This window comes from Phodopus roborovskii, unplaced genomic scaffold, assembly GCF_943737965.1.
Source record: "Phodopus roborovskii unplaced genomic scaffold, PHOROB, whole genome shotgun sequence".
Lineage (NCBI taxonomy): Eukaryota > Metazoa > Chordata > Mammalia > Rodentia > Cricetidae > Phodopus > Phodopus roborovskii.
In genome coordinates this window covers 25,993,664-26,019,517 of record NW_026126459.1, presented here as the reverse complement: position 1 = coordinate 26,019,517, position 25,854 = coordinate 25,993,664, and the positions used below count along the sequence as shown (strand labels likewise).

The 25,854-nt window shown below is 48.4% G+C and overlaps 2 protein-coding genes across 2 annotated transcripts; both read right to left on the bottom strand.

Annotated features, from left to right (window-relative positions):
- Nucleotides 1-2,636: 2,636 nt before the first annotated feature.
- Nucleotides 2,637-4,918, bottom strand: Hoxc4 (homeobox C4). The gene is made up of 2 exons (XM_051190069.1): nt 4,274-4,918; nt 2,637-3,795 (listed from the first exon to the last, which is right to left on the bottom strand). Exons 1-2 carry the CDS (start codon nt 4,710-4,712, stop codon nt 3,440-3,442), a joined length of 795 nt encoding a protein of 264 aa, XP_051046026.1. The 5' UTR covers nt 4,713-4,918; the 3' UTR covers nt 2,637-3,439.
- Nucleotides 4,919-22,325: 17,407 nt separating this feature from the next.
- On the bottom strand, nt 22,326-24,838 carry Hoxc5 (homeobox C5). Its single transcript, XM_051190082.1, has 2 exons — nt 24,114-24,838; nt 22,326-23,423 (listed from the first exon to the last, which is right to left on the bottom strand). Exons 1-2 carry the CDS (start codon nt 24,565-24,567, stop codon nt 23,209-23,211), a joined length of 669 nt encoding a protein of 222 aa, XP_051046039.1. The 5' UTR covers nt 24,568-24,838; the 3' UTR covers nt 22,326-23,208.
- Nucleotides 24,839-25,854: the final 1,016 nt, after the last annotated feature.

Here is a 25,854-nt window from a genome sequence, read left to right as displayed (position 1 = left end):
CACACAAACTGTAAGAGATCTTCAGGGAAACAAAGTTGCCCAGGCCTTCCCCCTTCGCCTTACTTTCTCCAGGTTGTCTTTCAATTTTTGAGCTGTTTTCTCACAACTTGCTCCCCATGTGTGGACTTCCAATTCCCCCCAAGCAGACCCTCTCCATCCACATTTGATTTCCCACCTTCCTTCTCAAACAATTGTAGTTGAAACACAAATTTAGTGGAAGACAGAGTTTAGGCTTGTGCTCCTTACCACAGGGAAGATTGAGTGCTAGTTACTTACACAGCGATGGGATTTGGAACTTGTGGGAATCTCCTGATTCTTGGAAAGAAGGACCCTGGAAGATTGGTGTCCCCCCAGTTCACTGGTCTTCATTTTACTTGGCCACTGAAGATGATACAATGCTGGATCAGCAGGCATTCATGCACCTTCCTCTCCCATGAGACTGGGCAAGAAATCCCCAGTCTTACAAAAGTTGTGGCACCCTATCTGGAGGCTAGGGGCTGAGCAAAGGCTGGGCTTAGGAGGGTCGGAGAAGGGGGTGGGAGAGAGGTCAGAGGCTCTGCTGAATATAAAGGCAATGGGAAAGAAAATGCTGTGTCCTTCCTGTGAACCTGGGCTGTGTCCTCCCCCTAGCCTTTTCCCACTGCTCTACTCAACCTCCAATAAAAGCCTTGTCCACTACTTCCCAGAGAGGAAGCATCAGGAGCATTGAGACCAGAACTGCTAGAGCTTGGAGCCCAGGCCCAGGTTAGCCCATGCTTCACCCCTGCCCAGCTAGGCTGCAGGCTTTCTGGGTGGTCAGGGCCCAGGCAAAGGAAAGCTTTGGAGAAAGGAGAAGAGGGAGACTACTGGAGGTCAGAGGCCTAACTCTTCAAAACTCCAAGTGTCAGAGATTTTTAATTTTGCTACATTTGTCAAGAATATATGGATTTGGGATGTGCCCCCCTTTGCAAATCAAGAAGGACCAAGATAATGACTTTGCATGCCAGAAGAAGAAAGAGAACAGAAACCTTCAAATAAAGGGAAATAGATGGCCTGGCCCTTTGTGAGCTGCTTTCCCTGAGTTCAGGAGTGTCCCTTCAGAAAGTTCCAGGAAAAACTTCAGAAATAACATGTAGTGGCAGCCTTCTCCCCATAACTCTCCAAAGCTCAAAGCCAGGCAAGAAACTGTGGCGCTGAAGATAATCTCACTCCTTTCCATCTCCCCAGACCTATCCCTCAGACCTTCTCTCTCTCTTTCCAAACACAGTTATTGCCCTCTCCCAGCCTTAGCAAAGGCAGTAGCCTCTAGATGATTGGGGCTACAGTCAGATCAGGCCCCTAATTTGCTTGATTACATAAAATAACTCCAGATAATTGTTGGCTCTGCTTTCTCACACTGTAGACAGCATGTTTTACTGTCTCCCGAGTAATATTGAGGAAGGAGAAAGTAGACCTACCTCAAGGCCTAAGCAACGCCACCCCCCCCCAACACATAGCCAAACTCCAGAGCATGATCAGTCAGCTCCCAGGATCAGTCAGCAAGTGGTTCAAGAGAAAAGAAATTTAAAACACATCAAATAGATTTTCACAACTTGGTGTCTTCTCTGCCTGCTCTTAACTCTCACTCCAGGATTCAGAGTTAGCCTGCTCTCCTACTCCTATTCCCATTCCTGAGTACCCTCATCCCAAAGTTTAGATAAATCTCCTAAGGGAAAGTTCCCAACTGCACTCCTCATCTTCCTCTAACAAAAAGAAAAAGAAATGAGCAGACTAAATTTAAGGCCTGGTCTTCAGGTCCAGAAAGATCCACTTGGTGTCCTTTGGATTGAATTAGTCCTTCCGATAATCCAAGCTAGTTTTCCTGGTGGTGCACCTTCCCATACCCGAGAAAACAATTATCTATCTTACAACCACATAGCCTTGTTCAGTATGTCCCCACACTCTGCCAGTACATGGAAGATTGTAGGACAAGGGTAGTCCTTGAATCTCTAAGATTTTTCCTTAACACCTGGCAGATCACAGTCAAAAGTTCCAGGAAAACATGCAAGTCCTTCCTTCCTCCAAGCATCAGCCTTTGAGGCCCTACCCATGCAAGGGGCCTTACAGGCCTCTCTGGCCTCCCCTTCACCCTTTCCTCCAAGGCTAAACAAACAGATATGCCATCATGACAGGCCACTTTGCAGCTTCAGAATTACCAGCTCCAAACCCTTCATCCCTTTAGGAGACATCACCTTCAAAGTCTCACCCCAAGAAGTCTTGAAAGAGGAAAACTTTTCCCCTCCCTTTCTCTAAACTTGCCTTCTAGTCTGCAGATTTGGCGGGCTTACAGGACAGAGAGGGTAGGGTATGAAAAAGAAATAGTCAAAAAACGGGACAAGCCTGACTAAGGAAAAGTGAGGACTCCCAATCCGCGTTCAGCTTCACTATGAGGGCTGCAGGCCTGGTCTCTCTGAGAGAAGGGACAGTGGAACCCTCCATAGTCTGCCACATCCCTTACCCCAGACTCCTCACTGAATTTTCAATAGGCCCTGAACACCTGAGGTCAAATGTTAAGGTTTGTGTGTTTGTTCAGAGTAAACTTAGGCGACTATAGAGAAGGTGAGAATGTCCCCAGGCCAGAAGGAGGGGGATTAAAAAGAAACCATCAGACATTGACGTAAAACTAATTCACAGCCACTGGTTTATTATTGATCACGGGGCATTTCACATCAACACTAAAATTCTTTATTGCAAGTTTTACAATAATCAAGTAAATTCAGTCCAAAAAACACAATAACCACAATGGGGTAGGGAGCACCTACCTATAGACTGCCTCTCTGAACTGAAAGTTCATTTTTATTTCCTTTTGGCTCCTCAAACTGAACAGCTCCCAGAGGCTCTCCAGATGCATTTAGCTTTGTCTGCTGTCCTCCCCCCTCCTCCCACCCCCCCACAAGAATACAAAAGAACTTCATAGCTTTGTTCTCCTTAAAATGACTTCCCCCTCACTAACCTCCCCTGGTGCATTTTCAATGCAAAAGGCCTAAGGAAAGAGGGGGGAAGAAGGAGGAGACAGGACAAGAATCCACTTAAAAATCTCCCTTTCCTTTTTCTTTTCTTCATTCCCCCTGAAATTCACCCAAACCAGACCATCGCACCTTGCAATATATAATTTTTGCAGCTTTTTTTCTTAAAAAATAAATACCCCCCCAATGGCCTTAAAAAACAAAAAACAAAACAAAACCCAGCAGGTACCATGCTAAGATAACACCACATGCTTAAAAGGGTTCTTAACAGTGAAGGGAGAAGGGCAAGGGACTTGTTTATCTGTTTTGTCTGTTTGGAATTGACAAGGGAGGAGGCAGGAGGAAGAGGGAGAAGAAAACCAAAATATATATATATTAAATTCTATAAATAAGAGTCAATTTGTGTGTGAGGGGGTCACGGAGCACAGGGTGGGGGCAGGGGTGTAAGTTATGTTTTATAACCTGGTAATGTCCTCTGCCCGTTGCTGCTCCGGCGGCGTGGCGCTCTGGGAGTGGTCTTCAGAAGTACCAGGGGTGGCTGCGGAGAGGGTGCTGGGCGCAGCGCCGGCCGGGGGCGCTGACCTCACTTTGGTGTTGGGGAGTCGGTGGTCCTTCTTCCATTTCATGCGACGGTTTTGGAACCAGATTTTGATCTGCCTCTCAGAGAGGCACAGCGAGTGGGCGATCTCGATCCTTCTTCTTCGGGTCAGGTAGCGGTTGTAATGAAACTCTTTCTCTAATTCCAGGACCTGCTGCCGAGTGTAGGCTGTCCTCGAGCGCTTGGGCTCCCCTCCGTTATAATTGGGGTTCACTGGGGGTAGGGTAGGGGAAGCAAATAGTGGGGTTCAGAGGCAGCAGACTCCCCGCCCCCACCCTCACCCCATCCTCAGCTTTGAGGAACAGGAGGGAGTGGTGGAAATAAAGTCATCAAGCTAAATGGGTTATAAAGAAGTTGAAGGAAGCTGGAGACTTTGTAGTGTAATAAGAGGGGAATCCTCATTGTAACGACACTGAATTATTTATGCGCCCTTAGAAAGCGAGCATAGTTTTCACACATACATAACAGATCGTAGCACATGGCTCGGACTGCCCAGAGTAGCTAAGCCATAAAATTTATGGGGGATGTAATTACCCATTCTCGCTCGTAAATCCAGTTCAATTGTGCTAACCCAGAGTCGCTCCTGGAGAGAGAGGGGGGAAGGAGAGAAAGGAGGACGGGGCCAGAGGGGGCCAGGGAGGGTGGGGAGCGCCGGGAAGAGGGGAGGGGGGCAAAAAGCAAAGTTGCCTACCCGTGCTAACGTGAATTTTTTTCATCCAAGGGTAGACTATGGGCTGCTTGCTGGCGGCGCTGGAGGGATGGTCGGGGGCTGGCTGGCTGCAGGCTGGCGGGGCTGGGGACGGGGAGGCAGAGGCGCCTGAGAGAGGCGCCGGCTCGCAAAGCGGCTGTGATTTCTCAGGGTGATGGTGGCCCGCCTGGGCCGGCCCGTGGGCTCGCGAATTGCCGGGCCCCTGGAGACTGGTGCAGCTATACTGACGCTCAGGGTAGCTAGGGCGCGGAGGCGGTGGTGGGTACAGCTCCTGGTGGTGATGCTGGAATCCCGATTCCCTGGTCCGGCCGTAATATTCCGGACTGTGTTCAGGGATGTAGCTATTTTGCGAATATTCTTCGCATGGAGGAAATTTCGGATCGATGTAGTTAGAGTCCATCAAATACGAGCTCATGATCATTAATTTCTGGAGTGGAAAATAATTTTTCTCGCTTTGTCGTTTTTCTGCTCCATAAAGCCCTCCTACTAGCTAGCGACCCTGTAAAGTTACTTTCACCATGTGACTCCGCCGGCCAATCACACCGAGCAACCCAGTCCCCGGATAAGGAACCGAATCGCTTTATTCAAAATGTATCCAATTTTTTGTGTGTGTGGTGCTGCTGCTGGGGGGGGTGGGGTGGGTGGGGGGATGGCTGACAGAAGCTGGGGTGCTCACCATTGCACACCCCGCCAAACTGACAATCCTCCCCTGCAAAAGGAGATGGGAGGCTCCCAGCTCGGCTCCAATGCCTGGGCATTGAGGGCTGTCGGGAGGCTGTGATTCAACCCCGGCCCAGGGTCTCCTTTCCGGCCTGCAGTGCGCCCCGTGGGCCTCGGCTCCAGTGCCTTTCCAGTGGTCTCCATTATGGCAATGGTGTTGCAGTCTGTGTAGGTCACAGGGCAGCGCCCCTCTTTCGCAGGAAGAGGAAGTTCAACGAGGGCTTCAGAAGAGGTTGGATGGGGAGGGGCCCAGGCTGCGCTTAGAAGGCTAGAGAGCCTGAGGTACCTCACCCCATCCAAGGATCTGAAAATCCAGCTCCCCTCCCCCATACAAACTCACCCAACCCTCTTGGCCAAGGGACCGTCCCAGCAGTACTAGGCAGGTTGAGGCAGCGGGATGCAAATGATCCTGACGTCATTTCTGGAGGTCTAGGGCTTGAGCCCCCGCTGAAGAAAGACAGGAAGTGGTTGGCAAAGGCACATTTCAGAAACCTTGACCTCCCTGCTACCCACTGTCCTTCCCAGCCCAGGCCCCAGAGTAGAGGATATCTCCTACTGATGACCCATGTGTGACTCCTGCTCCCTGGCCTGCTGACTTCTCACGGCACCTTCCAGACTGGCTCCGAACAGTTCTGGTTTAAAAAAAAAAAAAAAAAAAATAGACAGAGATCTCTGCCAGGAGTCAGTGCTCTGAAGTGAGGCCCAATTAAAGTCCTGAGGATTTTTACTCCATGCCTTACTCTGGAGGGAGGCCTGTGTGGGTAGAGTCTGCTAGCTTCCAGTCAGGGACTGTATCCGTGTAACACGTGTGTTTACATGTAAACACTTATTCCCCAGGGCCAGCTCCAGGCTGCCTTCAAAGAAGAAGAGGTAAAGTCCCTGAGTTTTGGAGGCAGGGCAGGGGGGTCCAGCCTGTTCTCACCCTGTCCCCTTCCTCTGTCACCCACCCACAAAATAGCCCCAGGGGAGGTGGCAGAGCCAGAAAGGAGAGATGGGGCCAGGAAGGGCTATTTTCCAGCCCCTGGTTCCTCAGCTAGGGGTGGCCTCCTCATCGGACTCCAATGAACTGATCTTCTATAACTCAGAGTTGGTGGGGGGCAGCAGAGGGGAAAGCCCAGGGAGGGAGCCAGGTCCCCGTGTTGTGCTTGATAACAATTATAGTTTAAAATCATAGCTTGCCGGGGCTCGGCTATATTTTACTTGATAACAATAAAAGTGACACATAAAGTTAACTGTTTATGTTTTATTTATTAGACTAAATCTGCCAGCGGTGGTAGGAGCGCTTGCCTCGTCGCTACAGCTTTTATAGGGCTGTAAAACGTCATAAATCAGTCTCGCGGAATCGCCCGCACTCTTTGTGTCGGCGGCGCAGGGCTGGCGGCCGCTGGCTGCCTGCTCCCTCCTTTCCACGAAAAGTCGTAATGTGATTTTTTTCCCTCTGATTTTATTATTATGATCGCCGCCGTGATTAGTCAATCTACCTTTAATTCGCCACCCTATGCTACCTCCTCCCAGCCCAGCCTGGTTGACACTTGAATAAGTACCTTTTAAAACAGCATAACAACTATTTGAGGGCTTAATTAGAACATCTGCAATTAAGGGAATGAGGAGGGGGAAGAGAAAAAATAATAAAGCCCCGTGAGAGAGATACTGAAAAGAGGAGATTCCCAGCATTCTTTTTTCACCACCTTTGGGATGTGGGAAAGGGTCCCCACTTCCAACTTAGGGTTCGCTTTAAGGGCTGGAATGGGAGGGAGCCACAAGCAAAGCCCAAAGACACAGGGTGGGCCTGGGCCTCTGGCTGCTATCCACATTTCAATGCTTAGGGCCTTGGCCCCAGTCTAAGCTCACTAGGACCTGGCACCCGTGACTTGGTGCTTTAGAGTACTAGATACTTTCTCCCAAAGAGACAGCCACCCCCACCCCACCCCCCATCAGCTGAATGAGGGAGCAGGAATTCCCTAGAGGTCAGCCATCTCTTACAGGAGACTCCCAAACTCATTCCCAAAGCATTTGGAGAACCCTTGCTCACTTGGACCTGAACCTGACTGTGAGGACTGGCTGTGTGCTTGGAAGAGGAGCTCTCAGCTGTGAGTGAGGGGAAAGCAGCTACATGGTTGTTGGTGGCTAGGGAGTTGTGTGAAGATTTAAATTTCTCTTTTATTCTCTCTCTCTCTCTCTCTCTCTCTCTCTCTCTCTCTCTCTCTCTGTGTGTGTGTGTGTGTGTGTGTGTGTGTGTGTGTGTGTGTGTGTCTGTCTGTCTGCTCTCTCTGTATTGTTGCTGCTGGGAGTGGATAAAGGGAAGCTAGTATTGAATCCCTGCTCTACAGAGCTCTGAGCAACAGCCCCAAACTGCCCCATCTGAGGACCCAATACTCCAGAGAGAGGTGGTAAAATAGAAAGGGCAAGGGAAAGGGGAGTGCTCCTTCGCTCCTTCGGCCCTTCAACCTAACCTCCTTTCTAGGCCTGCACCTGCCTGGCTGCCTCACTGCGCCCCACCTGGGAATACTCTTGCTCTGCTGCTTAGGTGAGCTGTCTGCTTGCCTCCCCTCCTCCCAGCACCACTCAGGTCATCTTCTACCAGCCCTGCCTCTCACCTCAACCGTCTTTTCCTCACTTCTAACCCTCTTGAACTTACTAAGGTACCCTTCCTAAGATATTACCCACCATGGTACCATAACCCTACATTTCCTAGATGTCTTAGCTCATGCAGGTGAATCCAAGAAACTCTTTTATGGTCATTCTAAATGAATAGACACAAGGTTCAGATGCCTCAAACTGAATGTCAAGTTTGTCTTTGGTCATTATGGTTAACGAATGCATACATATACATGCTATTAAGATTTGTTAAAATATTAAATGCCTTTTATGCAGCCATTAATAAATGGAGTTCCCTTTCCAGGTTTGCTCACATATTCAGCATGAATAGCTAGAAACTAAAATCTACGAAACCCCCCAAATGTGTCCAATCTCACCTACATTAATTATAAAAATAACAAATAAAACCAAATAACAAACAAAAACTCTCCAGGTGCTCCAGGAACTTAGGAAAAGAAGTTGACTATCACATGGGGTTAAATACCTCAGCACACATACCCATACAACATGTTTACCTGAACATTGTTACAAATAAGGCAATCTTTTCCTGTAGAGGGCTCTTGCACTTAGCAGGGGCTTACTGGTGTGGGAAGGGGTACGAAGGAGGCCCTCCCCGGTGATGAATCTTTGTGTTTGGTCTTGCCTCCCACCTCCCATCTCCCAAAGGCTCTCTGCTCTCCCAGTTTCATTCTTTACAGTTTCTGACTACCTTTTGCCAGCATCCAAATGCTCCCTGCGAGCTGCCCCACACCCCATCTCCTTTCTAACTCTCGGTCTGGTTTCTCTTTCGGAAACATGTTTCAGTACAAAGCGCTTCCCTTCTGACACCACTGAAGAAAAATATGTGTCCATTGTTGTGAGAGGCCTTATTGTGCCTGGATTACCATACTGACCGTTGGCTAACCCATATTCCTCCCTTCCCTAGTAACAAGATGCTGGCTGAGATACCCTAGTGGCTCCATGTATTCTGTGCTGAAGTAAAAATCCTACCTCATACTCCCTGGATTTTCTGAGGGGCAAAATTAATTAATTAATTTAATTAATGGGAGAAACAATTCAGGATTTAACTGTAAAAAGAAGGAAAATAAGGGTCACTCTTTCCCACTCTCTGAAGTACAGGATCTTTTTTTTTTCTTCTAAGTATGTGCTTTGCTATTGTTTTAGGGATTAAAAATTACAGCATGCTTCTCTCCTTTTCTTCAAATAAATTGAATTTTAGATGGTATGCAATCAGGCAATTCATTTCATTTTGATTTTTTTTCTCCTCCGGGCAACTTGAAAACCCCAAACTAAAACAAGGTTCTTATACTATTTTTTCCCTTTGTGCATCTCTCTGTGTGTATATAGGTACATGTATGTTTTTGTCCTTTCCTAAAGCCAGCAGGCAGGACTAATGCATGCAAAAGAATATGCAAATGCTTAATTGATTTTTTCCCTTAAATCTCTTGTCAGTGAAAGTAATGAATTGGTCTAAAATGATCTTAATAACCTGGACATGTCACTAGAAAATACTCAACCTTTTTTTCCTCCTGGAATCACTTTAGTATAAAAAGAGGGAGAGAAAGAAAAAGAAAAAGCAATCATGGAATGTTAATTTGCCCCCTTTAAAATATTAAAGATGAATTTCTCTTGTTTGTTTGGAGACCATAGGCACGATCCTCTTGTGGATCTCCCCCGCCTTGCCTTCCTTGGAATTCAATTTTCCTCAAATCTCGTTTAAAGTGGCTTTTTAAAAAGTGGCCGCATTTTAATATTGGTTAGACAGAGTGACCTGCATTTCACCTCGGGTGTTTGACTTGTTCCAATAGGTCACTGCCATGGGGTTATTGATGGGGAAACTCCATTGAAATTTGTCTCTTCGCAAATGGCCTTTAGATCTTCCAGCGAGTTCAATAACTAGTTATAATGTGGAAGGGGGAAAATGAAGGCCCTGGGCTAACGAATTTGATGCTTCATTTTTATGCTGGAGAAATTGTTAGTTAGAGCTTGGGTTCCCCCACCCTCTCTTCATCCCAGCTTGGGTGATCCCCCACTCCCATTCAAAGCTGTTGGATTATATCTTCTATTAAGACTTGTGTTGAGGTAGCCCTTTCTCTCTGATGCAAACCTTACTTATGAATATTATAAACATATGGATGTTGGAAGCTTGCTTTGTTGGAGGTTTGAAACCTGAACTTTTTTGTTAAGAGAACTTTCAAAGGGAATTAAATATGTCTTGAAAAGATATAGAGACTGGGCTGGCCATAGTTTAGAGAGGGCTCTGTGACTCCCACAGTTGAGGAAATTGGAAACTCTTTTGGGGCATTGATAGGGTATTTCAAGGTACTGTGATATGTTCTTGGCCTCGGAGCTTCCAGTCATATGTGAGATTAGGTACTCAAGGACCAACACAAGAAGACATGCAAAGACTAAGAGGGAATATTTCATGATGGGCAAGGGAATCCTCTGTCTCCTCTAAGGTCACAGCAGGACTCGTGGAGACTTAGTTGGGTGATTACTCAAAGAACCAGAAAGTTGCTCCTCTAAGAAAGACCAAAGACACCAGCGCTAGAGGACTGGAGAAGGAGACATGAAGGAGTGAAGACTATAAGGACTGCTTTTTTTCTGGAGGCTTGGGAGGTGGAAGAAGAAAGGTCACAGTAAGACAAGGAAGGCATGTTTTGTTCTTCCCAACCACAGCCAAGGTGAAGAACGCCTGGCACCCCCAGAGATCTCTGTTAGAAGGGACTGCACTGAACAGTTCTTTGGTCCTTGACCCGGCCACAGCAGATCATTACCATTATTAACCTCAATAATAACCATGCATCTTCTTTATACAGAGCGGAGCTCACCCGCGCCTTATTCTCTCCTCTATGTGCCTTTCCTTCTCTTACCCTGTTCAAAGGGGCCCAGTTTGCTCAGCCCAAAATCTCCTCTGTAAAAAGCCCCGTGGCCTCAAGTCTCCTTCCAAGCCTCAGTCTATCACCGGAGTCATCCTAAAGGTATGCCTTGGATCCTGGGTTGGGGGAAACAACGCCAAAGAGGATGAGTAAGGTACCTCCCTGCTTCGGCTTAAACACAAAGGAGTCAGGTGCCACCCCCGGTTCTCTGTCAAACTTGCCTGGGCATATCCGTGGTACCATTGGGATCAGGGAGCTGCTTCAACTGCCACTGTGCGTCTTAATCCCATAAAAACTGGGAAGCCTGGGAAAGGGCTGTGGCAGTTGCCTGATCGGCCTGGGAGGGGTCTCATTCTGCTGTTCCTAGCCCAGCAGGGACCAGCAGCAAGGAGCTCTGAACTTCCCGCGGCGGTTGGGCGCACCAGGCGGGCTGCCAGTCAAACTGCGTGCTCGCCACCTCGGCCCCCTGCACCTAGACCACAGAACCCTGGCTCCTGGGCCCAAGCCTCGTCCCTCCCTGTTTAACTACGTTGATTGATTTTTCTCTAGGACTGCTTCGGGACGACTCTGTCTCCGAGTGTTTAAATCTTTCGGCTTCCTTTTTGTATTCCCGAGTCCTCCCGAGATGTGCCGGCGGCAGGCGCGTTTCCGGGTTCCTAGGCCCGCCTCGCCTTACACTCCAAGGAAATGGCCTGGTTACACCGTCCGGGGCGCGCCGAGGCGGCGACGACTTGATCCTGCCCATCGGTCTGGGAGTCACTGTGTGCTGCGCGATCCTCCCCATTTGAGCTATTCCCTGGCGCCTGGCCTGGGAGCCGGGCTCTGTGGGTTTGTGTTTCTATCTACCCCCAAGAAAGTGTGAAAAAGTCTAAGCTGAGACTGGAGGAAGCAGCATGCGGACTCGGACTCCCAGCTCTTTGCCTAGCGAACACCTGGGCTCAGCGCTGGAGTGCGAACAGCAACCCAGGGAAGCAAATCCGACCACAACTCGATGCGCCAGGCGCCCTTGGGACCGCAGGCCCTGAGGTCCCGGCCGCGGACCCCAACACGCATCAGGCGATGGGGTCCTATTGTCTTCCCACAGCCAGGAGGCCACTCTATTTGGCCGCCCCAGAAGCAGGAAGCATCCTTTCCGGGTGGCTTCAGTCACCCAAGCCCCGGGACCCGCGGTCCAGCCTCTTCCACTGCAGGCGCCGCAGGTGAGGCAAGAAAGGGAAAGGGGTGGGGGTGTTAACTTAGGAGTGGGTTAGGGTTGGGTTGGGAGTGGAGGACTAGAGTCAAGAACTCAGCCTCTTCCCAGGAGGAGGCCGAATGACCTCTTGCTCCTTTTTCCCCATCAGGAAGGAGAAACTTTCAACCTCCCAAAACTGCTGGGCTTCTGCTCAATCTCTTTATTTACAACTAATAAACACTTCTCTGCTTCTTCTCCCATAGTCATGTTCATTCTTTGATGAGTCACTAATAGCAGGGTTTTTTTTTTTTTTTTTAAATGCTATGTAATTTTTCCACAGAGAGAGAAGGGGGTCAGGACGCCTCTCTCATGTGGAAGTTCAGAGAAGCTCGGGTTGGTGACAACCCGTTTCCTGCTCCCCGACCTATGAAACCTCCCTTCCCATCCCTTCTGCACAGTAGCATCGCCGGGTAAATAAGAGTCCGTCTGCCTGGCTATTAGGATTCTGGAGACGTTGGCATCTGTAGCAATCATTAGTCAAAGCCGCAGAAGCCAAAGCAGCCGAGGAGTTGGACAGAAAAAATCTTGGAAATGATATACAGGAGCTGAGAAGGCATCAATCCCGCCGATAAGAGCGCGGCTGCCGTGAGCAGGCGGCCAGCTTAATTGGGCCCTGGGCACCAAGAACAACGCGGGAGGGGAGCTTAGGGTTGTACAGTGACCTGGTATCATTTGGGCACCTACAAAAATATTTAGGGCTTATACACATTTCCTTCCAAGTTTCAAATATCGTGTGTGTGTGTGTGTGTGTGTGTGTGTGTGCCTGCCTTCACCCCTATGAGCACAGGCACTGTACTGGATTTCTTCTAGGCCGCTTTCTCGGGTGGTACTGAAATTGGGAGGCTAGAGCTGGGATCTTAGGTCCCAGCTACAGCCTAGAAGGAGGCTATGAGCCCCACAGAGGGTTTACACAAGTCGCATAACTCAGCTGGACTAGAGTTGAAGCTAATCTTAGTGATAGTCGACAAAATCATTTGCTTTAATAGGCAACACATTCAAGTGATACTGGATCCCCATTACCACTCACTACATATATTTTATAGATCAGAAGGTGCTTGTGGTAGGACAGACAGTTGTAGAAAGTTTATTTATTTTTTTTTTTTAGGGGAAATTCATGCCCTTACTCCTAGATGTATTGTGGGAACTATCTCGATACATATGTTCAAATATTTTAAGTTTGAAGAAAAACTGTAACATCTATAAACATTTCTATACACATAGCTTCAATATGTATCTATTTTATGTGCTGAGGATCTTTAATAAATCTAGATAAAATTTTTCAAAATAGAAACTGAGTCATACATGCACAACACTTTCTAAGGAGGACAAACTCCAAATATTCATTTAGATGTTTAGAGAGAGCTGTCCTAACACAGGGCAGCACATACCTCCAACCATTATTGAGAAAGATTGGTCATGTGCACACAAGAACCTGACAGAGGACTGTTAGGTTCACTGTGGATCTATAAATCTAAAGCTCTATAAATCTGCATACAAATATGGAGCAGAGAAGAATATGCAGCATATATCCTGATACAGACACAGAGGAGTCCAGAAGGACATTTTTATATGTGTTATAGGTGCACTCTCCTCTCTATAAAGACACATGAGTTGCAGTGTCTCTGTTCTAGGAACTAGAAGGTTTTTCTGGTGCTTGTAGGTTTGGGGTGTCCTACTCAGACTTCTCTGAGAAATGGATGAGGGCAAACTAGCTTTGTAGTATTGAAAGAATCCAAGAATTTATATAGTGAGTGGCTTTATTTCCTATGTGTAAGGACATTTCACTGGTAGTGGATGCCTGGGTCTCTGAAAGTGTCCAGAGAATATGTTGCTCCTAAGCCTGGTGTGTTGGTGAACACCTTTAATCCCAGCACTTGGGAGGCAGAGACCAGGGAAATCTCTGAGTTCAAGGCCAGCCTGGTCAAGTTCCAGAACAGTCAGAGCTACATAGAGAAAGAAACCCTGTCTTTATGAAAAACAAAAACAAAACAAAAATTATTGCTCAAACTTAGGGAGAGGTGGAGGACTGTTATTTTTCTTTAACTCAGTAGACCCATTCAGGATGGAGAAAAAACTGTGGGGGCTTGGGTGTATTTGTTACCTGAAGAGTCATTAATCATCATTACAAAATAGAACTGTTAAAGTAAAATATATTCAGTTTGGTAGCAAGATCTGTGTGCAGGCTGTGGACTTTCCACACAGACTTGATGTTCTTTCCATGGTTATAGTACCAGGTGAGGTCTGCATTTGTCCCACTCCCTTCTCTGTCTCTTACACACCAAAGCAGAGCTAACAGAGAGATGCAGGGATCATGGGATTGCTCCTTTTCAGGCTCTGAAGCTGTTAGTCTTCAAAATTAGTTCCTTGGTAATTAAGGTGTTCAGTGATTAGGCTTGCATGGGGGGAAAGGAAATGAAAGTTTTGAGTTTTACGTAAGTTGAAACTCTGTGTGTCTTGGGGGCAGGGGGAAGTCACCGACTGGCCCTTTTCTTATTGGAGGCAAAGGATTTGGGGGACTCTGAAAGTCCTTTTATTTTTCTTCTTTGGTTTACTGGAGAAGGGAGGTTAGGAGGAGCCTTAGGTGGGCTTGGGGAAGTGCAATCCTATCTAACAGGCAGCTTAGGAGAAGAGTGATTTACAAAGCAAAACCTTACAGGCTGCTTCCTGAGAATTCACCAGATCAAAACAGCCTCCTTAGGTGTTTATGACCCATCTCTGCTCCCAACAGGAAAAGCTCCCCCAATAAAACCTTAGCTACCCCCATCCTCCACAGGGGAGGGGGAACACATACACAATCTGATGTGGAAGACCTGACCCCCTTTCTCTCTCTCTCTCTCTCACATACACACACACACACACACACACACACACACACACACACACACACTAACACAGACAGAGACTGAAAGTTTTTCAACTAGAACATTGACTTTTTAAAGTTAAAGAAGTATTTTCTTTTTAAAAAATATTTTTCTTTAAAGTCTGAGCAAAGAAACTTTGCTGGAGTAGAAAGTAAAGGTGTTCTATTACATAAGAGTGGGGTTTCTCAGCCCCCACTCCAAGCCCCCCAGTGTCACATAGTTCAAAACTCAATCTAGGACAACAAGATGCTGAGAGTCACCAAGAGCATGGCTGCCACCATTAGGGTCTGTTCCAATATCCGAGTTTTCCAGAGGTGGGAGAAGAAAAGTAAAGCAAAAGCTGAGGGCTTGAGGGGTGGGGTGTGGACAAATGGTTTTCATCCTGGGCTAGCAGGAGGAATGGAAAAGAACAGAAGGAAAGAAGGACTGGGAAATTGGTTGGAGGCTGGTTTATTGTGTCCAACCAAGCTTCTCACCTCTATCAAAGTATAATTTGGGTGTATACATATATTTCTGTGTTTAGGTAACCTAATGTTCAGGGACAGGTGATTAGAGAACTAAGGATCCTGGAGGGCAGAACTAGTCTGGTCTATCTCTCCGAGATCTAGGATGCAATAGGAAAGTATCCCAGGAAAGTGACCCTACACATTCCACATTCTCTCTTTCTCATATCTTGGCAGAACTAGGGAGATAGGCCTTGCTGTACTACCTCACATGGTGCCCAGAACCTTTTATGTGACTTCACCATAGCTTCTAATGGTGGTCAATTAGAGGTTGACCAAGGCCCTAGACAAATATCCCAGTTCAACCTTCCTAAGTTTCATGTTGTGGAGAGAGAGTGAGAGAGACAGAGACAGAGAGATAGAATCTCCCTAGCTTTTCATTCCTTTAGTCTTTGGAATAGGACAAGACTTCCAAAATCCTGTGAGACTCAAGAACAAAGGTATCCATCACTTTAATACTCAGCCCACACAACCTTCAGTTTGGTGAGGGGGAACTCCTAAACTCCATCAAAGCAGCCCAGAGAGATGTTTTTCAGAACAAATACCCCACTAGGAGTTACCAGGGTCTCACAAAAGTGGTGGGGGTGAGGGGGGTTGGCTTTCTTTCTTCACCTTCTAATAGTCACATGTATTAGGTCCCTAACCCAAAAACCCTAACTTGGCACTCTAATTCCATATTTTTCTTCTCACTTTCTAAGGGCTTCAGTTGCTCTAGTTGTACTTTGGAGGAGGCTCAGAGTGACAGTTCTATCCTCTCAACAAAATAATACAGAAAAAAAGAGGAAGATGAAGAGGAGGAGGAAGAGGAAGACAAACTAAAGCTATGATATGAATGATATGTCAGCATTTTCTCCAAATGCTGAAAACAACTCAAAAGCTTTAGGATTAAGAGAGACAGTACACTTGGAGATGAAGAGGGAAGGGTCACTCTGAGAAATCTCTCTTCTTAGGGCCTGTGGAGACAGAGCACATCTGCTGTCTTTCCTCAATTATCAAGGGATATGATAAGCCCAGTGAGCCCAATGTGACAGGTCCACACTGAAGGTGAGGGTTGGTCTTAGACATGGCTCTACTAGGGAAATGTGCTTAAATACTAGTTCATAAAAGAAGCAAATGGTACCCTGTGCTTTAGAAGAGGTCTCTGTTTCTGACTCCTCACCCTAATCTACACCATAGCCTATGTCATTATTTCCAAATCAGCCCTGCCCAGAAGACAATCAGACAGGGTGTTCCTCCCACTTGTGCATCCTATCCTATCCCTAATACCTGTTGAGGTTAGGTAGAGGTCCATGGAGAGCTCTTACCCTTTAGTTCATGGAATGCAGAAGATCAGAGGTGAAGGGAAGGCAGAAAAACTCCACTAACCCCCAGCAAGACCCTGCAGATAGGAAAAGAATACCTAGGCTAGACATACTAGTGTCCAAGTACTCACAAACATAAGTATTTCCTTTGTATACATACACTATGCTATCAGAGCTATTGATCAGAAGTTATTCTGATTTGCTTAGTCAATTTGGTACACACACCTTCAGCAACTGTGTCTCCTGTCAGCATAAGCACAGGATAGTCATCTAATTTATCATTACATGTATTAATATATGCATATTTTTGAACTCAGAGCTAAGCAATGCTCTACTACTTAAGCCACACTTTCAAGCCAATTTTATTATACCTTGTTTAAAAGAAAGGAGGGTGGCTTAGTCAACCCCATCAACTGTTGAATATAGAGGAAGGTTCTTTGAGTCCACTTATTTGTTTAGACCCCCTTACCTGGGTTAAAGTCATTTAACAAACTAGAGGTACCAAGCATAACTTTCAAAAACCACGGGTCGCTCCCGTGTCCAACTACGCACGCTTGAGGCAGTCTGATAAAGCCAATTATTTCTGGAGCGTTTCCAGAAAGTTAATCATCTAACCATCTTACCAGAGGATTACAAAAGAATGAAAACTCAAAAAGCTAAGTATGTAGGAAGCAACTCAGAATTTGAATTCGGGGCTGAAGCCTAATTCAGAGTCACCTCCTGAAGCCAGATAATCTAACAGGGTCACATCAGCAAACAAGGATGATTCCAGATGCCTAAACAGGTTTCTGAAAAACTGGGACTTAACTCCACAAACAACTTTGTTAGAAACTAGGGATGCAAAAGCCTCCTAGGAACAGCTTCTAAAACTGAAGGCGGGGACTGTAATCTGCCTAATATAGCTCCTCCCTTTCACTCTTGGCTCACGCCAGAGCGCCGCCGCCAGAGCTAGGGCCCACTAAGGTCCTTTAAGGCAGTGTTGAAAACCAAGCGAGGAAGACTAATGGAGGGGGCCAGATCTAGACACTGATCCAAGCACTTTTTTGCTGATTGGTTGGTGGGGGCATGTGACTCTGCTAAACACTTTTCTGATTGGTTGTTTTGCTTCTTCTGGGTTAAAGACCTAGGAACAAAATTAAAAGCTTTCTGGGTAGGCTAGGGCATCCTTGGCATCCGATTGTTTACCCATCCCCCGTCTCAAATTCGTCCAGAAAAGAGGGTGAGAAAACCATGAATCTCAGCTCCCTTTTGTATTTCCCCTTTCCAGGTGAAACCAGCAAAACATCAATAATACATGCATGCATACATACATACATACATACATACATACATACAACACACACACACACACACACACACACACACACACACACACACACACACACACACACACACACCTGACCAAAGCAAAACATGGGAAGGGAGAGAGGAACTGTTGTTAAAGAAAGAAGGAAAGATACTGAAATGGAACCTTTGAGTCTGAAGATTATGGGGGAATATTGAATGTCCCCAGGAGATGCTGTGTAAATCCATAAAACACAGTGACACCCTCACCTCGCCCTCTACTCAGAGAGAAAGAGAAAGGACCGAGATTGGTGGGCCAGGGAGGAAGCTGGAGTATTACCAGGGAGTGCTGCTTTGGCTGGGACTAAATTCTTGGTTCCTGGATTCCACTAAGGCACTGGAGAGGGAAAGAGTCTCTCAAGGCATCCAGAGAAACTCCCATCTTCCTGATGCTTGGGTCAGAAAGTTTCCAGAAATGCTCAAAACCACAGATCATTGGAAGGGAGAGCAGAGAGTGGAAGAAGGCAGAGGGTAGGCAAAGAGTCTAAGGAGGAAAACTTCCTGAGTGCTCTTCTAGAGAGTCTAACGTCCTTGGCAGCAAGACATAAAAGGTGGGGTCCTGAGAGAGGCCAACAGAGAAGCCCTCCTGGTTAGGGCCTGAGCTTTTAGTGCTTGAGAGTTTAAGCATAGGTAGGATATAATAAAGTTGGGTCTTGGCTTAGCCTCTCCCTGCCTTTGAGCCTCTGCCATCCCCAAATCTGCCCAGTGATTGACCTCTGCTTGATTCTTGCTGTACTGCTCTGTAGTAGGGCACCCTGGACTGTGCAAACAGCATGCCATCTTTTTCCCACAACTGCATCACTCCACAAAGCAGGTGCACAGACCCCTCTCGCACTGCAGTCCTCTCTTCTGGAAGGTTGCCCCCTCCACTCCCCTTCCCCCTTTCCTGAAACTGCTGGCCTGTGTAAACCTTCCCTATTCCCACCTAGTTCACAAGTACCCCAGTTCACAAGTCACTTTCTGGATTGGCTCTCATAACACCAGGGAGGTGCACCTCACAGGTGTGGTGGGCACATGCCTCCAGCTCCTACTTCCTTTGCTACTCTTCCATAGAAACCTGAATGGAGCTCCAGGGTGCCTTGCACAATTGGGGCCCCACTAGTTCCTTCTCTAGGGAGCCACATCCTCTTCTCTCCCCATCCCCCAAGGTAGGGGCTTTCTAGAGCCTAGCAAATAAGTTGTCTCCATGCTTAACCACATCCAACATACATTTGCTTCACACTAAAGCACAGACCCCTAGGTCTCCAGGGCCTAGCTTTACCTAGGCAAGGTTGGGGATGCTGGAAGGGACCCAGGAGCTAGAGTTGAGGGAAGATATGAGCCCTTAGGGCCCCAGACACACTCAGGCCCTGGACTTTGGAGGCTGGGGTAACTGCCCAGTAGTGAGACTTTGAGATTAGTCCAAGCAGCAGCCTGTATGTTCGTTTGTTCTTTCAGAAGTCACAAAGCCGTCCTTCCCTGCCTTCCTTCCCAGCTTTCTCCTCTGCATGTACTCTTGGCTAATGACCAAGAGATCAACTGGCCTCTCCGTGGAAAAGGAGACCCCAGAGGCACTTTGCCCTCATGTTTAGGGTTTGTAGAGCCCCACAACCAAACAGCCATGTTTCTAGCTCTGGCTTGGCTTTCTTCCCAGCCCACAGAGGGTCAGGAAGACCTTGCAAAACTCTGAAGAGGCAAGGCCTCTTCCTAACCCTGCTGACTAGCAGCCAGGCAGAATGAAGGCTGCAGAGGAGAGGCCTGATCTAGGGAGACAAGGTCCTCCGTCTTTCTACATCCCAGGAGCTCCCCCTTCTTCTCCCACCCGGATCAGAGGAGATCTAGGGAAGCCTTTTTCTTTTTCCCCTTAATAAGTGAGAATCCTCTTCTTTCAGATCGGGGAGGGAATTAGGTAAATGGGAGAAAGGGCCTGAAAGAGAAACGGGGGAGAGAATTAACTTACAGCGATCGCCTGGGAATCATTTGCGAAGATGTAACCTCTCTCACCATCATCCCCAGCGCCGTAATCCCCTCTAACTGCCAGGCCCTCTGTCCTAGCATTAAACCTCACCAGCAGCTGCGTGGCTGGACAGTTAAGATTATATATGATGTAAATATATTGTGGGTTTGTCAGCTCTCCCTACACCATAAAACTTGGTTTAATGACATCACGTGGTCCCCCAAGAGCCACTCACGGGCTTGCCTTCAGGCCATTCACATAAATAACCTCCAAAAGTTTCAAACTCCTAAATTCACATAGAAGCCTTTCCTATTTCTCTAATGCTCAGTTACATTAAAAAGCCCGGGAGCTGCTCCTTTACCCCTCCCCTGTACCCCTTGCAGGGTGGGGAGGGGGGAAAAGGTGGATCCTTATTTATTTATTTACTTACTTATTTCTAGAAGGACCTGATGCCTTCGAGGTCGTGTTGATATTTTTCTTCCTATTTTCTCCTCCTCTCTAATTGCTCAGAGTGGGCCGTGTCCCCTCTTCCCACTCCCCCGGAAGGTAAGTCATGATTCTTCCCCTTCTTTCCTGCTGCCAGAGTGGGTGGGTTCTAGGGCAAAGTAGAGAGGTGGGCTCTGGCTCTATTATCACTCTTTGGGAACAAGGAGCCCCTCCATTTACTGCCCCAGAGCAATATTAAGCCCTGGAACTTGAAAGCTGGTCCAGGGGCAGCTGTGTGGGGTAAAAGTTAAGCTTCTGGTCAAAGAGAAAGTAAATGTCTAGACCTCACCCACCCCCAATGCAGGAGAGGTCGGAGGTTTCTGGCTTTGTGTCTTGTCTTGGTTGCCTCTGCCAGCAGCCCTGCTGGTGCTGTGGCTGAACAAGTGCTCAGGCCTGTGACAGAAAGGAGGAGAGCTGGTAGGCACAGGTTCCTCCCCAAGCCTGGACAAGCTGAGACAGTCCTTCAGCTAGCTCCTCCAGGGAATAAGAAGTTCAGGCCTGCCTGGAGGAGGCAAACCATCCACCGAAGGACTGGTGAACTTTGCCAGGCAGGTTCGGTTCGATCAGTATCACTCCTATTCCCTCTCCATCAAACCCTTGGTTCAGCAAGCTCTGATGTGTCCCCCCTGAGGAGGAAGCACAGGGCCTCTTGAAGCCCGGGAGGCTGGGACCGGTGAGTGTGGGCGCCATAGCCTCTTCCTTACTTAACTGTTACCCATCTGAGCAGAAGCTCTTCTTCACGCTTCAGTGCTCACCCAATAGTTTAACTCAGCATGTAGAAAAAATTAAAATAACTCCCTGAAGAAAATCACACATTTTATTTCAGGGGGGGAGGGGAGAAAGAGGAGAGGAAGAGAGTTGGTTGGGGATTGGCTGCCCAGCCTTCAGGGTGCAAGTTGAGGGGAGACTTCAACAGTGCTCTAACCCTGCCTGAGCTCAGAGGGAAAGGAAGGGAGGGAATGGGTACAGTTCAACAAACACCCACTGAGACCTCCTACAGGCTAGCGTGGGATAAAGACAGGTTCTTGGGTCTAAAACTGACAGACACAATGGCTTAGAACGTGGGATGCAGTGAAGCCAGCTCTTTAATAATCTAAGGAGCATCAAGATTAATAATCATAAAAAGAAATCTCCCTTCCCCTCCCCAGAGTCACTCTGTCCCCTTTCTGTCCTAGTATAGAGCAACCCTAGCCCAGTTTCAGATCCCCACACCTCCAGTGTGGAGGGGCCTAGGCTTGGCTCCAGGAAATCACCCCATTGTGGGAGGCTGGAGAAGAAATGCAGTAAAGTTTTATGGACCTATCCCACATTTGTTTCCCCTGTAAAGTACTTCCTCCTCCAGCCCAGCCCAAGAGCCTAGAGTGGAGTTGAGCAGAGTGTAAACCTAGGCCAGCTCCACCTGAATTAGCTGTGCCCCCTCCCCCTCCATACAAAATCTCAGACTGTGATAAATGATGGCAAACAGACATGACTCCCACACTGGTCTATGCAGCTCTTATTCCAGTTAATTGTCCTTCATTGGCTTAGACCCTAGAACCAGGAGAGCTGTTTGTATGTTTTCTGAGGCAGGAATGCACACAGTGCAGGTTGCATTCCCTATCCCCACCCCATCCACTATCTTAGGAAACTGAAGCACATCTCAAACCTTAACCAACTCCCCCTCCTCCACACCTATGTACCAAGCAGCACCAACTATTGCTGGGAGCTCTTCTGGGGTCAGACATGGCTCTAGACTGAGAACTCAGTCTCCCTTGTATGTGCAGTAAACCCTCTCAGGGATGACCTAGACCTAGTAGAGATCTTGAGGCCCAGAAGGGCCTGCATCTCAGCCGTCCCTCGGAGCCGGTTCCCATGTTTTGGCATTAAGTACTGACTACAGACAGCCCAGAAGCCTCAAGTCTTTTAGTCAAGGTAAGAATAGGGCATAGAAAGGTCTGGGTGCCTTAAACACCCACAGCATGGGGAAACACCAGTACAAGCACCCTCAAGTACCCTCCCCTTCAACATAGAGGCCCTTCTTGGAACGCAGTTACATTTCCCTATGTTTGCTGCTCCTGGAAGTGTTTAAAAGTATTTTTAAAGGGATGGCTCAAAGACTGGACCTCCCCATACACTTCAGAGCCTATTTAGACAGGTCTACTTAATGCATGCCCTAAATAGACAGAAGTCATTGCATCTTGTTCTTTCCTTGTCTTTATTTGATATGACAAAATATAGTTTCAGGAAGGACCTGGAGTCAATAAATAGTTGGGCGACTGCAATGGAGCAGGAGGGTGAGAAAGTCATGGCAAGATATATAAGACAGCAAAAAGCCTGAAGAACCACTTGCTGGGGTCCAAAGGCAAGAGACCCCAATAGTTGAGCTAGGTAGCAGGCTGGGGCTGTGAACCTGAGTGCATGCAGCAGGCCACGCTGGGGAGGCTCCCAGGCTTTGGGGGAAAGGATTAGAAGGTCTGGAGAGCATGAGACAACCTCCAGGTCTACAGGCCCACTTTCACTCATCTCCCTCTTTCATATGCAAATCATTAATAAGTAAAGACGAGTTTAGAAGCTATAAAGGTTAGTTGCTATTGGAAAGTATCCCGAGTCTGGTCATACCCTCTGCCTGGTACAACCAGCATTTAGCAGCCTGGCCACCTTAGGCAGGAACAAAGAGGGTGAGGTGGAGGTCGGGACTAAGGGGTTGAGGCTGGTCTGTCTCACCTTAACTCAGGCTGGCCTAGCTCTGGCTAGGAGAGCGAGAGAGGCAGCCCAGGTTGAGGCTCATCCAGCACCGGCCCGCCCGCCTGTACACCGCAGCTCTGTGGGCAAACCCTATAAGAGTGTATCCTGGGTCTGGGGTGCTCAACTGAGTTGAGGCGAGATGGGCAGTGCAGGCGGTCCTGCGGAACCCTGGGTCGATGGGGATTAGGAATGCCAAGGAAATGAGCTTTTGTCTTGGAGGCCTGGGGCCAGTGCTCCAGCCTCCACCCCAAAATCTAGAACGAAGAAAACCGAAAAGGAAGGGTGCAGGGACCAAAGCCGACTGGGGTGCTCTCTGCGGGCTCCCCGCTTTCCTCTAAAGAGCCTCTTTGCTCTTCATTTTGGAATCTTTCTTCCACTTCATCCTGCGGTTCTGGAACCAGATCTTGATCTGTCTCTCGTTGAGACACAAGTTGTTGGCGATTTCTATGCGCCTGCGGCGAGTGAGGTAGCGGTTAAAGTGGAATTCTTTCTCGAGTTCCAGGGTCTGGTAGCGCGTGTAACTGGTTCGGGACCGCTTGCCGTCCGTCTCTGGAACATAAATCCCCCCAGCCAGGAAGGGGTGAATACCATGCAGCACCTCATCGTCCCACCCCTGTCCCAGGCCCCCACCCGTGGTCGGAGAGAGTGGAGGTGAGCGCGGTGGGACAGGCCAGAAGGGCCGCAGGCAAGCAGGCCCGACCCCGGGAGAAGCGCCTCCGCCTGGGCAGGAAACTTTCCACCGTTGCCTTCACTCTGCGGGCCGGAGGGGCTGAGGGGGGATGGGGGGAAGAGGGAGACCCAGGCTCGGACCGAACAATAAGCACCCTCGAGATCCGAGCACCGGGGACCCCCCTCCCGCCCCTCCCGAGTCGCTGGAATCCTCCGGAGCCGCGAGCACCAGCCGAGCGGGCTCCGCAGGGGAGGGAGGGAGCCCGCGGGGGGATCCCCACTCTGGAGCCCCGTGCTCCTCACCCTTTAGATCCCTCTATTTTTTTAACTCCCTCCCTCTCCCCCAAAAATTGAATATTGCCTTTTATACACGTTTTGTTCCTATGATCCAATTATGTCGTCGTAAATTTGGGCGCACACAGCCTCTAAGCCTTTTAGTGGACAGTTTTACGAGCCATTGATGCCTGGATCGTAAAATTTATGGCCGCAGGTTTTTTTTCTTTATTTGCCCCGCATGGCCTATAAAACCCAGGCGGACCCGAGCGCGCAAAATGAAGTCCTAAAGTTTACCGTGGCTCATGTGCAGTTTGGTCATCCACGGGTAAATCTGTGGCGGGGCCGGTGGCTGGCTCAGTCCGGCGGGTTGCCCTGTCTGCGCCTGCTCCTCTTTGATCTCCCCACTGCTCTTAGCTCGCTCCTCCAGCGCTGGGCGAGCCGCCTTCTGACTGTACATCCCGGGGTTCAGAGGAGCCGCTTCGTCTCTGCCCAGAGCGTGTCCCGGAGCGGCTGCGGCGCTGCAGGCGGGGCGGTCGGGGTGAGCCCTGGGGTTGGCAGCCATGTCTACCCCGTGGAGAGAGTTGGAAGGCGCAGGCGGTGGGAAAGTGATGCTTAAGTCCAATCCGCCGTAGCAGTACCTGGATGCCTGCACCTCTGAGGCCGATCCATAGTTCCCACAAGTTTGCATGTTATAGGCAGGGATATTGGGGCTCTGCTTATAGAATGAATTGGCTACGTAGGAGCTCATGGCGGGGTGGGCCCAAAAAAATTTCTGCACCCTTTTTGATTAAGGGTGATTTGTGACTCTTTGAAGTTGAGGGGGTTTTTGTTCTCCAAAGTGCACAATTTATAGGTGGAGATATCTCTTTCTTTATCCTATGCGCTCTTCCCAAATAAGGGAGCCTTAAATAGAGTCACGTGACTAGAGCGGCCACTCATAAATTTGGCTTGATGACCTCCGGGAGGTTAGTGATGGAAGCAGGCGAAACGCATCTTGATATGTTGGCAAAGCCCAACCCGGGGATTGGGGGGGGGGGGAGGACTGAGAGAGAAAGAGAGGCAAGGGGGAGAAAAAAAAATGGTTCTTGGAATTGGGGGGTAGTCGGGACAACGAGCTCACAGCGACACCTGGTGTCAACTTGGAGGAATTGCATCCTGAAGCATAGCTTGGCCTTCTAGTAGCTGGATTGTTGAGAAGTTGCTTGTTGGACAAACTAACCCTTGACCTGACCTTAAAATTCTGTCTAAATTTGAGAAAAGATGAGGAATTATTAAGGATTTACACAGGTCGTTTTTATAATGGAAAGTGCCAGTTCCCTACCTCCAGAGCCTTCCAAACTTCAAAGATGACAGAGAAAGGGGGTTGGGGTAGCTAAAGTCCAAACTAGAGAACCAACAGGGTGGGCATACTTAAGTTACCTAAACTAAATATCAAGGCCTCTCGCTTGGGAGGGTTGGACTCAGCTCTGCTGAAGAGCTGCTTGTCTTGTCTGCTTGGAAAAAAACGAACTCAACCTCTGGGAGGTAGGCAAGTTACCCAAGAGGAGGGAGGGTTCCTAAGTGGGCATATGCAGGCAAAGAAGTCCTGAGGCGAGTCCTGGGGACTCTCTGGGATGTGACTGGAGGGGCCAGATGGACTTCGGTTACTTTACTAAGTTAGGAGCTCTAGAGGGACAAGAGGCAACATTCACATGAGTGTAACAAGACACAATGGTCTAGAGGACCCTCCTACATTATGTGTGATCCTCCTGGGGTATTGATGCCCAAATTTCAGATAGCAAATAGAGGACCCTCCAGGGCATGGAGAGGCAATATTCAAACCTCCACAGATATTATGATTAAGGCAGAGATAATGGCCTGCTTGCACTCTTTTGGGGGTAGGCCCTTAGACAAGGCTTCTCAGCAACCTCAATCTAGAAGGTCCATAGAACATTTTCTGGACTCTTCAGAGTTATTGGGATGGGGTGGGGAGGCCAGGAGACTGGGCAACCTAGACAGTCTTTGGCCAGGGTTTCTTCAACCTTTGGGTCCTTTT

Bases quoted from the DNA above. Each gene is read 5' to 3' on its own strand.
- Hoxc5 (XM_051190082.1), bottom strand. From the start codon at position 24,567: ATGAGCTCCTACGTAGCCAATTCATTCTATAAGCAGAGCCCCAATATC. The intron at 23,424-24,113 runs GTAAACTTTAGG...TTTATGTTCCAG, and splicing joins CAAACTGCACATGAGCCACG to AGACGGACGGCAAGCGGTCC.
- Hoxc4 (XM_051190069.1), bottom strand. From the start codon at position 4,712: ATGATCATGAGCTCGTATTTGATGGACTCTAACTACATCGATCCGAAA. The intron at 3,796-4,273 runs GTAGGCAACTTT...CCCTACCCCCAG, and splicing joins AAAAATTCACGTTAGCACGG to TGAACCCCAATTATAACGGA.